At 36.5% G+C, this 18,223-nt stretch overlaps 1 protein-coding gene across 4 annotated transcripts in view; it reads left to right on the plus strand.

Annotated features, from left to right (window-relative positions):
- Positions 1-18,223, plus strand: part of SMARCC1 (SWI/SNF related BAF chromatin remodeling complex subunit C1) — a 185,908-nt gene that overhangs the window by 90,416 nt on the left and 77,269 nt on the right. For all 4 annotated transcript variants that reach the window (XM_068557306.1, XM_068557307.1, XM_068557308.1 and 1 more), the window contains exons 14-19: positions 2,008-2,129; positions 5,011-5,082; positions 7,476-7,589; positions 8,164-8,317; positions 9,363-9,476; positions 15,339-15,398. In XM_068557306.1, coding sequence (XP_068413407.1) covers positions 2,008-2,129; positions 5,011-5,082; positions 7,476-7,589; positions 8,164-8,317; positions 9,363-9,476; positions 15,339-15,398 — 636 coding nt within the window. The remainder of the gene's footprint in view (positions 1-2,007; positions 2,130-5,010; positions 5,083-7,475; positions 7,590-8,163; positions 8,318-9,362; positions 9,477-15,338; positions 15,399-18,223) is intronic.

Genomic DNA, 18,223 nt, shown 5'->3' on the forward strand with positions numbered 1-18,223 from the left:
TTCAGCTGAACTGTTCTTATGATTTTTTTCTTTAAAATCAAACTTCTTTATTCAAAGAGCTACTCATAAACATTTATGAATATTACATTTGTAAAAAGATGTCATCTTTTAGAGTAGAAAGTATTGGGTGGCAATAAAGGAGGCCAAAATAGAAAACCAAAGAATTATGCCCCCCCCCCCTTTTTTATGCCAAAGGTGGGAGTACTTTTGAAACTATGGACAAGTCTGTTATGTAACATAAACCTAAGATGGTTAGAGGTGGTTACTCTAACACCAGTCCCATGATGTCATCCTGCTTCTTTCCTCACTGAGATGACTAAACTGTAGACTGTCAGCCTTTATTCATTTCAATACCAGCCTCTCCCTAGTTTTCCTGAATAAAGAAAATTTTCTGAATTGAATCACATTGAATTTGTAGAACCTATGCCACAAAAACAAATTAACCATGAGCATAGATTTTGCTAGCTTCCCTTGTTTGGGAAATAAAATTCCTTACCTTTGTCATCAATATTAACACATTTGTTTCAATATCATTTAAGTAACAACCAGAGTTTCCTTGATGATTTCATGCATTAAATTTTTTTTTTTTGGTATTCACTGATCTTAAGGAAACTACTGTCTTAAGTTTCTAGCAGTAACTAGATCCTCACCTAAAATAACATAACACAGGAAATTTAGGTTGATTTAAGTTAAAGGTAGAAATTAAACTATGGAACCATTGTAAAAGAATATGATGCAAAATTTGACTGGTTTCTTAACAGAAAAGAATTTTATAAGATTAAAAACAGTAAAAAACACCACAGATAAAAGGTTGATAGATAGAACCCTACACAATTTGAAAATATCTGAATGTTAATAAGCTTATTTCCTGTAGTATTCTTTGTAAAAATGTTTAATCTGAAGTTAATTATGAAGAATCATTGTGATAAATAGAGATTGGTAGATGCTCTACAAGCTGTCTGGTCTGGATTCTTCAAGAATTTTAATGTCATAAAATCTCCCCCAAAAAGGAGTCAGGGGTTAAAGGAGACGTGAATATCATATATAATATGGACTCCTTGATCAGGTTTTGTATTGAGGAGAAAAATCTGTAAAGGACATTTATGGGACACTTGGATCCCCTTGAATATAAAGAGTATGTTAGATAATATTATTTGAAAGTAATTATTACTGGGGGAATTCCCTGGTGGTCCAGTGGTTCGGACTCCGTGCTTTCACTGCTGTGGGCCTCGGTCGGGGAACTAAGATCCCACATGCAGCCAAAGAAAAAAAAGTAATTATTACTGTTTACTGGTAGCATAAAAAATGTTCTTGTGTTTTGACCTAAAGCAGTGCTTTTTGAAATTACTGTATTAGCAAAACCAGGTTTTTAGGTGGAATCATTTGCAAAACCTACATAAATGTGATAAAAGTCAGAACCAATTTTCATCAGTAAGAGTGGTTAAGAGTGTAGGCCCTCTAGCTGGGCTTTCTGGAGTTTTATCCTGTTTATGTCTTGTTAGCTCTGTGCATCATTTTCTCATCCACAAAAGAGATGATAAACAGTACCTGCTGTTATTGTGAGGAATAAGTGAGATATTGCACATATCGCTGTTGGCAAATACTTAGTACTCAGTCTTTGGGATTGGGGAAACCTTATCCTTATGTCTCAGTGTCCTTGTGTTACCTCCTTATAAATAAATTGAGAACTAGTAATTTAGATTTGTGATTCTAGGATTAGGTAAAACTAGACAAATAAGTAGCAGGCTATTGTGGAAAAAGTTTTGGGCTTTCTGAGTTGATTCCCTCATCTGTAAAAAGGAGGAATAAAATACGCTATCTCATCTGGACATCTTGTGAAGGTACCTTAAAAACTGTGAAAGGCTATTTTTACTTGAAATTTGTTCTCCTGGTCCTTGAAATTGGATCAGCTAGCTGCATTTTCTGTAACCTGCTACTAGAAGTTTGAAAGCTCTTCCATATCTCTCTGTAGTTCTCTTTCTCTGAACTTTGGCTTCTTTTCTATAGGAAGATGAAGATCCTGGCAAAGGTGATCAGAGTCGGTCAGTTGACCCTGGTGAAGATAATGTGACAGAGCAGACCAATCACATTATTATTCCTAGCTATGCATCGTGGTTTGATTATAACTGGTGAGTAGGTCGCTTACATCTGTGAACATGGTAATTAAGAGTGGGAAAACTTTCCTTGAAATTATATTGTGCTCAGAACTTCCCTGGTAGTGCAGTGGTTAAGGATCCGCCTGCCAATGCAGGGGACACGGGTTCGATCCCTGGTCTGCGAAGATCCCACATGCCGTGGAGCAGCTAAGCCCGTGCACCACAACTACTGAGCCTGCGCTCTAGAGCCCACGAGCCACAACTACTGAGCCCACGCGTTGCAGCTACTGAAGCCTGCGTGCCTAGAGCCTGTGCTCCACAACAAGAGAAGCCACCTCAATGAGAAGCCCGTGCACCACAATGAAGAGTAGCCCCTGCTCTCCACAACTAGAGAAAGCCTGCACGCAGCAACGAAGACCCAGTGCAACCAAAAATAAATAAATAAATTTATTATTTTTTTTTAAAAAAAATTGTGCTCTTCTGCCCAGGTCCCCTCATCAGTAATCACTGTCACACTGGATGAAGGGGGATGGAAAGTTATTTTAACTTTGGAATGTGTTCTTTTGGTTGTTTTACTTGGGGATAGAAACTATTGTGTTGTAACTTAGGGTTGTAAAATTTTGTAAACTTGAACCTGACTCATTTGGAGTCAGTTTTAGTTCAGACAGGCAAATGCTTGAGTATTTAATAATTATAAAATATTGATGTTCATTATATGATTTTTAAACATTATGGAAATATATAAAGAAAAATTCATCTTAGTACCCAATAATGGCTTCATGTTAATCGGAAACAGGAGCCCTTTCTTGTATAAACCGTGGCATGTAAGAGAGTTCAGGAAAACAACCTCTTCAGCACCCTCCCTGTCATTTACCACAGCCACTGTGGCACCCTTGGAACATGGCTGGAAATAAATGGAGATGTACATATCTTACCTATTGATTACTTATGAAATGTAACTCTTTCACGTCAGGCTGATTTTTGTTGGACAGTTTTTTATTTTTAAATATATGTACCAGAACTCCAAATAGATGTTAGTTTCTTTAAGGTACTTTCATTGGAAGGCTGTATACTTAGTCTAGTGATGCTGCCCTTACAATCTCGTGGTCCTGTGCTTATATATATATCTCTTTTAAAACCAACTTAAAAGAATAGGGTGGATGGTCCATTTGAGTCATACCTCATTTTTGTCCAAAACCACAAGGTATGGCCTCTACTATTGAGACTTTTCAGCATACTTTTTAAAACTAACTCTGAATGCTGTTCCTCATTGTTTTGAATAAGTAGAAGCTGAAACAGAATAAGATATCGCTTTTCTTTGAAGGTCAGTCTTCATTACATTGATTATTATGTTAAATTACTTTCAAATTTGGAAGTTTCATTATTGTTATTTGTAATTACAGATTAAGATTCAGAATGGCTTGAGAAACTAGCATTTTCCCCTCAAAAAGGGGAAAGTCATAACAGTACATAGTTTTTTAGGTTTTTATAGGTTACAGAAACACTTCCATTTGCATGATGATCTTTGCATGTCACAAAGTGTGCTGTTAGATGGACAGTAGAGGTATTAGTTATATCCCTATTTTATAGATAACTACAGCCTCAGTTGAAGTGGTGCAAAGTTGCAGAGTTGCTAATTGGAAGAACTCAGGTTTTCTGATTCCGAATATCCCACTCCTTCTACTCCTTGACTCATTCTCAGAACGTAAGGAATCAGCTGCCAGTACTTCAAACATAGATTTTTGAAAAAGAAAGTGCTTGCGATTAAACATTCTTGTGTGTTTTGTTCTTGGTGAAATTGTTTTTGTGGCCTCTCCCTAACCTGTAACATAACAATGAGAGGTATATTAGGACCAGTTTATAATTAATTGCTTACAGTTATTCTCCTAATAATAAAACTTGGAAATTCATTATACATATATCTATGGAACATAAATTCATCTTAGAAATTATCTTCCTGTAAGTTTCCAGGTGATTCATTTTATTTATAGTATTTGGTAGTATCCAATTCAAACAATTTAAACGTTACCAAATAATGAAAGAGTGAATGCTTTTATTTGTGTTCACAGACTGTTGATTTGCTCTTTCCCGTGTAATCTCTGTACGTGTTGCATATCTGGAAAGGCACTGAGAAACTAAAATGTGTCATCAGGAAAAATATTGATTAGCATTAATGTCAAAACCTTTGTGCTAAAGGTACAGTTGGTTTCATTTGTAGAGTGTTTTAGGCCTGATCATTTCACATGGTCTCTACAGTGCTTATCACCTGTAACATTTTATAAAATTATCAGTGCTTTTTATCTGAATGTTAAAAATTAGTTCTGTGATCTTTTTAAAAGCAGTAAATCACTGAACTATTTTTTAAAATTCAGTTCACCACAAAGTTTCTGAATGCTGGATGAAAAGGTGCATTAATGTTGAGCCTAGGAAACCGATTACAGTCAGTTTTGTTGTCTTTTGGTCGATCATTCATTTCACCAATTTGTTGCCATGCCAACTACTATGATTTTTGTCAGCCAATTTCCAAAGAACTTTTCCTAATTTGTGGCTCATCATCTAGTTACGGTGTGTTATGATAAGAACATAAAATCTGAAGCCTTCAGTGTGTTTATAGAACTTTTTGAGTTTGGTTATGGGAATAGAAGAACTACACTAAGTATTGGAGGTGAGAAAGGGAAAGCTTTCTTTAGCTCTATATATTATATATAACTTTATAAATATATATTACATATATTCTTTAATTTTATTATTACATACTGTTAATACATAGGAACTTGTGTAAGCCAGTTAAATTTTGCAAGTAGTGCTCAGTTTTTGGTTTTATCAGTTTCACTTTGAAAATTAAACAAGCTTAGCTCAAATTTCAGGATTTTATTTTTCAAAGAGAACTCCTAATTGTCTTTTTCCCCTTCAGTATTCATGTGATTGAACGGCGTGCTCTTCCTGAGTTTTTCAATGGAAAAAACAAATCCAAGACTCCAGAGATGTGAGTGAAATGTAAAGATGTAATCCTGATACTGTTACATATTTTAGTGGAACCAGTATTAAGAAAAATTAATATTTGGATGTGTTTGGCAGGGGGTTCTTAAAGCACCCTTCTGAGTTAATCTTTGCTATTGTCTGAAAGTTTACAAATATCTTACTCTGTTCAGAACAGTGTTCATATCTCAGCTACACATCACTCATTGCTTCAAAGGAAATTGTTTCAAATTTTTTCTTCCTCAATCTTGAACTGTTGATACATACGCATCAGCTTTTGCAGCTAAAGATTGAATTCAGTAACAGATACTCACTAAACTGAGTTCAGTTTTCTCCCTAACTCACCTTGTGAGTACCTGTTTGTTATTGATTATATATAATCTAGGAGAAAATGAACCTTTATCTTATTTTCCTGATGAATGACTTTTAATTAAAAGAATGCCAAGGGCTTCCATGGCAGTCCAGTGGTTAAGACTCCGTGCTTCTACTGCAGAAGGCACGGGTTTGATCCCTACTCGGGGAACTAAGATCCCACATGCCACGAGTTGCGGCCAAAAAAATTTAAAATAAATAAATAAATAAGAGAATGCCAAGTATGATGATAATAGCTGCATATAAATTGATCTTAATTACATAAAGCATTGTTGTGCTTTTGCATTGGAAGCAGAATTATTAGAAGGAAGAAGTTCATTAGGAAGTATTTTTATCTTTGCCTGGTGACCCTTAATTATAGACTTCCAGAAATCCTTGCCCCCTAAAATAAATCCGTTATCTGCCACACTATAATTACCTTTCCGTGTCTTATCTTCATAGTGTTAATCTGTTTTCTGTTATACACATGTGACTGCGCAAATAGATGTCTCTTGTTTAAATTGTTTAGGGAAGGATGCTTTTACACACAAATCACATGGGTGTAATACAGAAAATCTAATAATAAATATTTTGTCGTGGTAAATTATCCATGATAGTTTGAGATTCTAAGTTTAGGTGTCAAAGCTAATTTCAGCTTTTCATAACAAAGCTGTAAGGAGTCATTTAAAACCAGAATCAAAGATTTGGCATAAGAAGCCCAGTCAGGTTTTTTCACCTATTTAGACATGGTATATTCTTCTGGCTAATTTGCCTATTGCCACCAAATTGCAAATTGCCAGTATTTATAAATACTTACAGTTCTTGGCAGTCTGCTATGTAAAAGCACAACTTAGCCCATTTAAACTTGTAAATTCACCTTTCAGTCTTTGTTTATCCAGCTGTACTTGTACAGGACTCTTTGAATAGTATACCTTTTTTACTCTGACGTAGCTAACTTCAAGCTGCTAGTCTTTTGCTTTACTTTCGTGGTAAGAAGTTTTGCTAGGTCTCTACCTTCTTTACACACTTGTTTTAAGTATTTTATGGCAGAAATGCTTGGGTACACTGTGGATGTGGAATCTGCTATGACGCAGAATCTCAGTTTTTCTCTCCTTTTTTATATGAGTTGTCTTACCTCTGAGTTTGGCTTCATAGGTTCTACTTGTTGCATAGCTGGGATCTCTAAAAAACTGATAGTCAGGAAGTATATAACCATTGTCAGAGCCAGAGCCACCACACTTTGCTGAATTCTAGCTCCACCACTTAACCAGCCTTTTGGTCTGGGACAAATTCTAGTTGTGTGTATGTGTGTGTGTGTTTTGTTTGTAATTTTCTTGGCCGCTGTGCCTCACGACATGTGGGATCTTAGCTCTCTGTTCTAGTTGTGTGTGAGTGTGTGTATGTGTGTGTGTGTGTGTGCATTTTGTTTGTAATTTTCTTGGCCACTGTGCCTCATGGCATGTGGGATCTTAGCTCCCTGACCAGGGATCAAACCTGCGCAGCTTGCGTTGGAAGTACAGAGTCTTAACCACTCGACCGCCCGGGAAGTCCCATAGGACAAATTCTTTAACCCTAATCTATAAATAGAATAATAATAGATCCTACCTTATAGAGAGATTGTGAGTATTAAATGCATTACCACACAGAAAGTCCTTAGACCTATGGCTGGCACACAGTAAATGCTAGGTACATAGTAGTGTAGTTAGGGAGACAGCCTGAGTAATCAAGTGTTATTTGCAAATTCTGCAGGCAACTAAGGATTATTGATTGACCTCTGTGACCAAGGTTGTACTTATTTTACTTCACACTATCTTCATCAGATTACTCTATTGTGCTTATTATATGTTAGTTGTTTTGCATTTTAGGGATTCTTACTCTGAGTTACACTTATGACTGTAAATACTCAGTACATTATCACTATTGTTTGTTGGACTGTTGTCTTAACTTTTTGTTGTATTTGGTTGGGGAATATGGAACTATTTGGCTCTATGAGTTACCGTTTCTGAAAGGATGTGTGTTCACCTTATGAATTTTGCCATTACTTTTTAGATACTTGGCATATCGAAATTTTATGATCGACACATACCGCCTAAATCCCCAGGAATATTTAACCAGCACTGCTTGTCGGAGGAACTTGACTGGAGATGTATGTGCTGTGATGAGGTAAAAATGTCTTGACTTTTTCTCAGATATTTCACTGCAGGTGGTTACTGATACATTGCTAATGTTAGGTTGACTAAACTGGATGTTTTCTTGGTTAATAAAATACCTAAAGCATCCTTTTTTTTTTTTAATTTTACATTTTACATCTTTTATTGTATGGTCTAATCATAAACTGACCGTAGATGGAGAGTGGGTTAGGGTGGGGAGTGGATAAGCTCTGTGCCCTAAATCTGTCTAAAGAAAAAACCAAAATGTAGGTCTCCTCCTGTGAGTTTGGTTTATGTGTGAGCTCTTTGACCATGGACCTACATGAACATTTGTTCCCTCATTTCTGTGATTGAAATGATTAGGCTTTATACTAGGTTTGGGGGTGCTATGTTCAACATTATTTTGAGTTTGTAGAAATTGTCCCTCAAACCAAAATTGTCAGTTACTTTGTGATGGTTCATAGCCTACAAGAGAACACGTTTACTTAGGGTCTTTTTTCTTTTGTTTTTTAATGAAATGTAATGATGCTTATGAAGATGATGAGGTACATTCTCTAGATTTTAACTTTAAGAGCTTTATCCTTCAGGGTTCATGCCTTTTTAGAGCAGTGGGGGCTTGTTAATTACCAAGTGGATCCAGAAAGTCGACCCATGGCAATGGGACCTCCTCCGACTCCTCATTTCAATGTATTAGCTGATACCCCCTCTGGGCTTGTACCTCTACATCTTCGATCACCTCAGGTAAATTAGTGCAGCCTTTTTTTCAGGTCTGGGTGGTAATAGACAACCACTTCTAGCATTTATATTCAGGCGTTACTATTATAGTCATATATAAGTGCTGTTCCTTAGCTGATAGGTTATGTTTGTTTGTATGTTGTAAATGTTTGAGTCCATAAGAATATTTAGTTGTTTAGGATAATGCTCTCCCATTAATGCCAAGAGTCTATGCTTTATCCTGTTATAGATTTGCTTTCATAACTCATGGCTCCTTTATCACTTCTGCCATCAAAGACACTAGTAAAGAAGCAGACTGTATAAATGTGTTAAATTGTTTAGAACTTCTTCCCCTTCCTAACATTTGGAAAGTGGACATCTATGCACATGTTCTTTTTTTTTTTTTTAATCTCTTCTATAGAACTTTTTAAAAAATTTATTTAATTAATTTATTTTTGGCCGCATTGGGTCTTCGTTGCTGTGCTCTGGCTTTCTCTAGTTGCGGCGAGCGGGGGCTACTCTTTATTGAGGTGCATGGGCTTCTCATCGCTTTGGCTTCTCTTGTTGCGCAGCACGGGCTCTAGGCACGCGGGCTTCAGTAGTTGTGGCTAACAGGCTCTAGAGCACAAGCTCAGTAGTTGTGGTGCACGGGGCTTAGTTGCTCCGCGGCATGTGAGATCTTCCCAGACCAGGGCTTGAACCCGTGTCCTCTGCATTGGCAGGTGGATTCTTAACCAGGGCACCACCAGGGAAGTCCCTTGAAAAGATTATTATGTCAGTCGGATTATGTATACCATTCAGTTGGAATAACACGAATCTAACCTATAAATTGCCCTCCACTGTGAAATATTAAAGAAGACTTGTCTATTTTCTCTGTGACTTAAGAGAGGCAAAAAAAAAAATGTTTCTTACATGTTGAATTTTTGTTAGAAGTGTAGTATAAGGTGTAGGTATTTATTTTTTTGTAGAATCTCTAGTGGTTTAAGTGCCAATATTAAACATCCTTAAAAGCCTCTGTCCCCTTTACTTTGTAGAGGTTAATACAGCCATTTATCATTTATTTGACTCATAGGTTCCTGCTGCTCAGCAGATGTTAAATTTTCCTGAGAAGAACAAGGAAAAACCAATTGATTTGCAGAACTTTGGTCTTCGTACTGACATTTACTCCAGGAAAACCTTAGCAAAGGTAAGGATTTTTCTATGGGGACATACGGACTACAAGCTAGCACGTGCTCTTTGTCCTTCTTCCTTCTAAGAAGCATCATTTTCCGTAAGAAACTTGTTTTACTTTCTGTAGGGTAAGGAGGTGCTTTCTACTTAAATCTGATGACATTTTGTAAAAGTCACTTATCTTACCTTAGTATGGTTAGAAGATAGGTATTTAAAAATAACTGTGATTAATGTGTTAAAATGAGGGGGAAAATGGAGAATTTCAACAGAGAATGGGAATATATAAAAAGAATCAAATACCTATTGAACAATTGAAAATATACTGAAATTAACCCATTGGATAGGTTTAACAGCAGGCTGGACACAGCAGAAGACAGGATTAGTGAACTCAGGTTAATAGATACATTGAAACTGAAACAGGAGAAAAAGAAATTGGTTGAAGTTGAGGGGACAGGACAAAGAGAAAAGAGTACAGAGACACATGAGATACAGTCAAAGGAATTAATATTTATCATTAGAGACCTATGAGGAGAGAAAGAATGGTGCAGAAGCAATACTTGAAGATGTAAGGCCTAAACATTTTCCATAACTAATGAAAAGATACCAACTCACAGAATAAGAGAGACCGAACATATCCAAGTTTGGATATAGAGAAAACCATACTCAGGCACATGGTGCTTAAACTCTTTTTTTTTTTTTTTTTAATTTATTTATTTTTGGCTGCGTTGGGTCTTCGTTGCTGCGGGCAGGCTTTCTCTAGTTGAGGTGAGCGGGGGCTACTTTTTGTTGCGGTGCGTGGGCTTCTCATTGTGGTGGCTTCTCGTTGCGGAGCAGGGGCTGTAGGCACGTGGGCTTCAGTAGTTGTGGCACATGGGCTCAGTAGTTGTGGCTCGCGGCTCTAGAGCAGAGGCTCAGTAGTTGTGGCACATGGACTTAGTTGCTCCACGGCATGTGGGATCTTCCCAGACCAGGGCTCAAACCCATGTCCCCTGCGTTGGCAGGTGGATTCTTAACCACTGCACCACCAGGGAAGTCCCGGTGCTTAAACTCTTAAAGCTAACATCTTAAAGCAGCCAAGGAGCAGGGGGGGTGGGGAAGGACACATTAAATTCAGAGGCACAATGATAAAACTGATGTCTGACTTTTCAACAGAAATGATAGAAGCCAGAGGACAGTGTAATAATATTTTTAAATGCTGAAAGGAAAATTGTCACTGTGAAATTCTGTATCTAGTAGAAATACCTTTCAAAATAGAAAGTGCAATAAAGGCGTTCACAGACATTCAAAAGGTGGAGCAGTTATCACTAGTTCACAATGTAAGGACACTAAAGGAAGTTCTTCAGGATGAAGGGTAATGATTCCAAATGGAAGCACATGATGCTAGAGAAAGAATAAAGAGCATGGAGAAGTGTAAATAAGTAGTTAAATATAAAGGAATGTAGACTTTTTAAACAACGAACATTTTGGGGGTTTGTAACATGTAGAAATGACAAAAATAGAAAGGCAGAAGAAGAATAAATTGAGTTAAACTGTTGTAAAGTTCTGAAATTGTTGAGAAAGATTGATTATAGGGGAAACTAATAATTTGATAAAGCATTTTGGGAGGGGACTGGATCTACATGGAAGAATAAAGAGTGCCAGAAGAGGTCAACATATGGGTCAGTATTAAAGACACTTCCCTTTTATTTTTAATTGTTTAAAAGGATAATAGACTGTTTAAACCAAAAATAACAATATGTATTTAGGTTCACAGCATATTGATGTTAAGGACCAAACATCACTCAAAGGACAGGAAAAGGAATTGGAAGTATACTCTATTAAAGTTCTTACACTATATGTGACAGTGCTAAAATATTATTTGAGAGTACACTGTGACAGTTTAGAGATGGATATTGTAAATCTTAGATTAACTATTTAAAGATGCATAACTAATAAGCTAATAATGGAATAAAAACAGCATAATACTTCACAAAAATGTTACTTCACAAGAGGGAAGGAAACAAGAAAACAAGGAACAGATGGGAAGAATAGAAAATAGCAAGATGGAAGATTTACATCTGACCATAGGGATAGTAGTATTGAATTGAACATTAATGGTTTTAATATTCCAGTTCAGCAGCAGAGATTGTCAAATTGGATAAAAAAAATCAAAGACAAACGTATTGTCTACAAGAAACCCACTTTAAATACAAACACACAGACTAAAAGAAAATGAGTGGAAAAAGACATACCTTCTAAACAAAAGGAAGCCAGAATCACTGTATTAATATTTATAAAAGTAGTAGACATCAGAACAACTTATTTTACCAGAAGTAGAGGCATTTCATAATGATAAGGGGATTGATTAATCAAGAGGACACAATCATCCTAAATACGTACGTACCTAATTAAAGAGCTTCGAAGTACATATAAAGCAAAAACTGACAGAACAGAAAGGAGTAATAGGCAGACACTCAAGTATAGTTGGAGATTTCAACGATTCTTTCTCGGTAATTGATAGAACAAATAGACAAAGTCAGCAAGAGTATAAAAGACCTACAACACCACTATCAACCGATAAGACCTATTGGTATTTATAGAAGATTCTGCAGAATAGCAGAAACACATTGTTTTAAAGTTCTCGGGGGGACTTCCCTGGTGGTCCAGTGGTTAAGACTCCATGCTTCCACTGGAGGGGGCATGGGTTCAATCCCTGGTCAGGGAACGAAGATCCCACGTGCTGTGCAGTGCAGCCAAAAAGTAAAAAAAAAATAATAATCATAATAAAATTCATGGGGAATACTCAACAAAATGTACACAATTCTGAGCAATAAAATTAGTATCATAAGTTTTAAAGGATTGAAATTATACAGTGTGGTTGTATGATTTTATACATATGGAATGAATGTGGTTGACTCACCACAGCAAAATTAAACTAGAAACCAAAAATAGGAAAACAATAGAGAAGATTAATAAAATAAGATGGTTATTTGAAGAGATCAATCAATTTGTTAAACCTCTAGCCAGAGTGATCAAGAAGAAAAGAGAAAACACAAATCCCTGATCAGGAATGAAAGAATACATCACTGTTGATTCTACTTATATATAAAGGCAATAAAGAATATGCTTAACAACTTCATGGTAATATTTGACACTTTGATGAAATGGGCAAATCCCTTGAAAGCAACAAAATATAAAAGTTGGGACTTCCCTGGTGGTGCAGTGGTTAAGACTCCGTGTTCCCGATGCAGGGGGCCCAGGTTCAATCCCTGGTCAGGGAACTAGATCACACATGCATGCTGCAGCCAAGAGTTCGCATGCCACAACTAAGGAGCCTGTGTGCTGCAACTTAGGAGCCTGCAAGCCACTACTAAGAAGCCCGCCTGCCACAACTAAGACCCAGCGCAACCAAATAAATAAATATATTTTTTTGAAAAACCAAGATATAAAAGTCTTCCCAGGATAGAGATAACTTGACATATTAGGTTAAAAATAATGTCCTCCGAAGAAATCAGGTCCTCATGTCTGTAACTTGTAAATATTACCTTATATGGAAAAAGATTCTTTGCAGATGTGATTAAGGTAAAGATTTTTAAGATGAGATAATGCCGTATTATTCTGGTGGGCTCTGAGTACCATCACATTTGTCCTTATAAGAGAAAAGTATAGAGATTTTACAGACAGGAGGAGGCTGTAAAATCCATGTGACCTTGGATGCAGATACTGGAATGAGGTGGCTACAAACCAAAGAATTCTGGGGCAGCCACCAGAAGAAGGAAGAGACAAAGAATTTATTCTCCCCTAGAGCTTCCAGAGGGAGCATTGCCCTAACACCTTGATTTTGGTCCAGTCATAATGATTTTGAACTTTTAGCCTCCTGAGCTGTGAGAGGATAAATTTTTGTTATTTTAAGCCACCAAGTTTGTGATAATTTTTTAGAGCAGCCACTAGAAATTATACACTTGAACCACCTTATTAAAGTGTATAATTTATACACTGTTATACAATATCTATATGTAGTTAAACATCTTCTTAAAACCAAACTCTGTGCCCAGATGATTCTGCTGATGAATTTGTACCAAGCACTTAAGGAAGAAATAATACCAATCTACACAAGCTCTTCCAGAAAGTAAAAGTGTAGAGAACATGATTATAGCTAAACATATATGTACCCCATTATCCAACTTCTGGCTATATAGACCAGATAAATGGGTTTATAAAAGAATGTGCGAGAATATCCATAGCAGCCTTACCCAGGATAGCCAAAAACTGTAAATAATATAATGGGTAAATTGTGGTTTATTTAAACAATGTAATGCTACACAGAGATGAAATGTTTCACTTCTTCATATAACAATGAGGTTGAATCTACTTACCATAATATTGGACAAGAAGCCAGACCCATAAACTACATACTGAATGGTTTTGTTAATATAAAATTCAGATCCACAGAAACTAGCCTACGATTGTAGAATTCAGAAGAGTGTGTATCAGTACTTTTGTGGTTTGTTAACAACTGGAGGTTAAAGGGGGGAGCCTTTTGAGTATTGATTTGAGTGTTGTTACGTGGGTGTATAAGTAGAATTGTAGTCACACTGTACACATAGGATTTTGTTGTACATATATTTTACCTCAATAAATACAAAAGAAAGAAATTCTAAAATCATGTAGAAACCCTGGCCCTGATGAAGTTACTCAAGTTGTAATCAAGAGGAGAAACATTAACTGACTTATTAAGCCAGTAGGAATGGGGAAAATCCTTTCTATGCTTTGTGGCTGAGAAGTGGGGAAATGGTTGCTGTGGACCTACCCAGTAAATGTCATTCGTGTCTAGGTTATACAGATCTGCCCTATATTTGGGTCTTCTTTTTCAGAATTTAGATGAAATATTGATGAATTTTGTTCCACTCAGGGCTCCATATCTGATTGATGGTCACTTCTGATGTTTGTTCATTAAGAGTAGCCTTTGGGGGAATTCCCTGGCGGTCAAGTGGTTAGCACTCCGTGCTCTCACTGCCAAGGGCCTGGGTTCCTGGTTGGGGAACTAAGATCCCACATGCTGCCAAAAACAAAATAAAAAAGAGTAGCCTTTGGTTCTCTTAAAGTAATCCTCAAGGAGCCTGAGCAGTGTATTGGGAGTTAAAGCTACATACATCTTTTCTTCCTCACTAAGGCATACTTTAGGCTTTTAATCCTGCAATTCTTAGATTCCTCTTCTTATTCTGTATTTAAAGACTAGTTATTTTTAGTACATTTTTTGCAAATGAACAAATATTTCATAATGATATGGATTGAATATTATGGAGACCTAATAAATCATAATTTTTACCTGCAGTGTATAGCACAATCGTGCAGAAAGGTTGAGTCAAATGAATTGAGAAACTTTATTGACACAAAGAAATCATGGACTATAGAAGTTTTCTCTTCATTTCTTAAATTGTAATCTCCCAAAATAGAATTTTCAGAGAAGGGATAATATGTTAGAATGTGTATTTTGAATTAGTAACATATGCAGCTGAAGAATAATGTCAAGTATACTACACAGCCAGTCCTCTCCATGAATGGAGTAGAATCTGCAAATCAAGAAGTATGAATCAATTGATTTGGTTTTACACAACACAGCCTTGGTTTTCTTATAAATAATAGAAATAAGTGGTCTAAGTAATCCATGTCTAATGTCTAAGTAGTCCATGAGTCCTTGGTAGATAGCAAGAAATCTTTGAAATAAGCCAGCCTTTCTGTTGGGAGTTTTGGTTCCTTATGTGTTTTATTCTTGTTACTCAGGGACTTATTTTGGTGGTTTGCAGAAAACAGTCTGCAGAACTTAGAAGGGAATCCTGATGAGCTCCATATTCAACCTTTAGGAATGAGTAAATAATTTCTGAATTTTTTTCTTTAGAGTAAAGGTGCTAGTGCTGGAAGAGAATGGACTGAACAGGAGACACTTCTACTACTGGAGGTAAGCAGATTAGTGATGGAGCCCCTTTATTCATATGAGATGGGTGCTAAGTTTCTGTGACTAGCATTTTAAATATACCTTTGGAATTTATCCTGAAAATTTTCAATCCATGTAATGAGTTTTATTTAAATATCACACTGGAGGTGATGTGCTAGCTGTCAGTAGGGGAGATCAAGCCTGGATATGTGTTATTTTGGCTCAGGTTGGGTTCTTTTTGTTTTAAATCTGTTGCCAACAATTAAATATTGCAGATTTGCCAAAACAGTCTAGATATCTAACTCTTCCTCCAAAATTAGAAGATCTGGCAACTCTGGGCCCTTATTCTCCGATAGCAATAATTAGCTGGCTGGCCTTGGGTAGCAGATGTTCCTTTGAAATGGGGCATTTCTTCATAGTCCAAATTTTCTTAACTTAGCCCACCTCAGTCGTTGTAGATTAGTTCCCTAGTACTTGTATGCATTTGAGTGTACAACCTCCATATTTCCCAAAAGGATTTCTGAGAAGTGGATGAAGATACCTGCCATTGAAAAAATTATCTTAATTATGAAAGCAGAAGACTGATAAGCCCGTGATTATGCATCGTGTCTCTGTCAGTCAGCATATTGAATGCTTTTTTAATTTCATTATGTCATTAGAGATTCTTGCAAATTCTTACAGAACTAGATCTCAGAATTATTTCTACCCTGAAGGGTAGGAAAAAGAGAGTATTTGGTTTCATATTTATCAACCATTTCCGAAGAAGGGACCATTTGTCTTTAGTTATAGAACAACAATTGTTGGGGTAAAATGGAGACTTCATTACCCTACTTAGTATTTGTGGATAGTATCTGTGGGAGCTGAATTAGGACCAAATGAGGAAGTTTATTGTTAAATATGTTAGGAATGCTTTTGCCTACATGGAACAGAAAATCTGATGAGCAATACATTAAACCAAAAGAACTTTGGTTTTTTGTTCAACTAGATTTCTTCAGAATGGCAATTCCAAGATTCTTTCCACTGTTCAGTTATATCATCAGGTCCCTAGTTTTTCTGTTGTTTTGTTCTGCCTTCCTTAGCTGTCCACATTCTGTCTCTTTGTGTTCTGGTCACAGGAAGGCTGGTAGTTAGTTCCAGACTTCTCATCCCTATTTAAAACAGGAAGAGAATTGGAAAAGGCACCTGGAGACTTCTCTTCCTGGGCTCTTCTTGTGAGGAAAAGCTTTCCCAGAAGCCCCTCATCAGTGTTTCCTTTCTATCTCACTGATCAAATGGGTCTCATAAACACCTAGTACTGCATGTGATCCTGGGGAAACAAATACATGGCTTTCTAGTTTCAATAGTGGGGTCAGCCTGGAAGAAGTTGATGATTGCTGCTGGTAATTTACTGGCAGCATCTACACCAATTATAACTGTAACATTAGAGCAGTGAATTTATGGAGGAAGAGAGCTCCCTTTCACTGGAGTACTGCATCTGATTGAAACTTGTGTATCGTATAAAATATGCAATTCAGAAATCAAGTATCAAATAAAAGATTAGACTAGGTCAGCAGTTCTCAAACTTTCTGGGCTCAAGAAGCACTTGTACCCTCAAAATTTTGTTTGCGGACTCCAAAGAGTTTTAATTTATGTGACTTTATCAGTATTTTTTTAATTAAAAATTAAAACTGAGAAAAATATTTAATTCACTTAAAATAACAATGAACCCCTTTTGAGTTAACATAATTAACATTATTATGAAAAACAGCTTTTGAAAAAAGATATTAGTGAAAAGTGTAGCATTTATATATTTTAGCAAATCTATAATGTTTGGCTTACTAGAATACAGCTGGATTTTCATATTTGCTTTTCTACCAGGTATGTTGTTTTAGTTTAAGTATATTAGGAAAGTCTGGTATCACCTGGATATGTAGTTGGAAGCAGGAGAAGTATCTTAATGGCCTTTTCAGGTAATTATGAATATTCTTCTTTGATACAGGCATCTCCCTCCTTTTTTTTTTAAACAAATTGAAGGTTTGTGGAAACCCTGCATTAAGCAAGTCGGTTGGTGCCATTTTTCCAACAGTATTTGCTCACGTTATGTCTCTGTGTCACATTTTGGTAATCCTCACAATATTGCAAACTTTCTTTTGTTATTATATTTGTTACAGTGATCTGTGATCACTGGTCTTGAATGTTACTGTTGCAAAAAGATTACACACTGAAGGCTCAGATGATGGTTAGCATTTTTTAGCAACAAAGTATTTTAAAATTAAGGTACATACAGTGTTCTTCTTAAGACATATATTACTATTGCACACTTAGTAGACAACAGTATAGTGTAAACATAACTTTTATATGCGCTGGAAAACCAAAATACCCATGTGACTGGCTTTATTGCAGTATTCGCTTTATCTCAGTGGTCCAGAACTGAACCCACAGTATCTCTGAGGTATGCTTGTGTTACATTGAAACTTGACCACTGATAGTTTCTTAAAGGTTAGTTGCAGCATGGAATCCATTGATCTCTCTTGCCCTAGTAATGGATCTTTTATCCATGTATGATTGCATAATGTCTTTCATTGATAAATTGGAAAATATTGGTTTACTGAATTATGCAGATCTTCCAAATATTGATGCAGTTCATTATACAATATGAAAAAATCTAATTTGATAATACTGTGACCAGTCTCATTAGAAAAGTCTTTTAAAAAGTAGAACAAGCGGGACTTCCCTGGTGGCGCAGTGGTTAAGAATCTGCCTGCCAATGCAGGGGACACGGATTCGAGCCCTGGTCTGGGAAGATCCCACAATGCCGCGGAGTAACTAAGTCCGTGTGCCACAACTACTACTGAGCCTGCGCTCTAGAG

The sequence above is a fragment of the Eschrichtius robustus genome, chromosome 12, assembly GCF_028021215.1.
Source record: "Eschrichtius robustus isolate mEscRob2 chromosome 12, mEscRob2.pri, whole genome shotgun sequence".
Classification (NCBI taxonomy): domain Eukaryota; kingdom Metazoa; phylum Chordata; class Mammalia; order Artiodactyla; family Eschrichtiidae; genus Eschrichtius; species Eschrichtius robustus.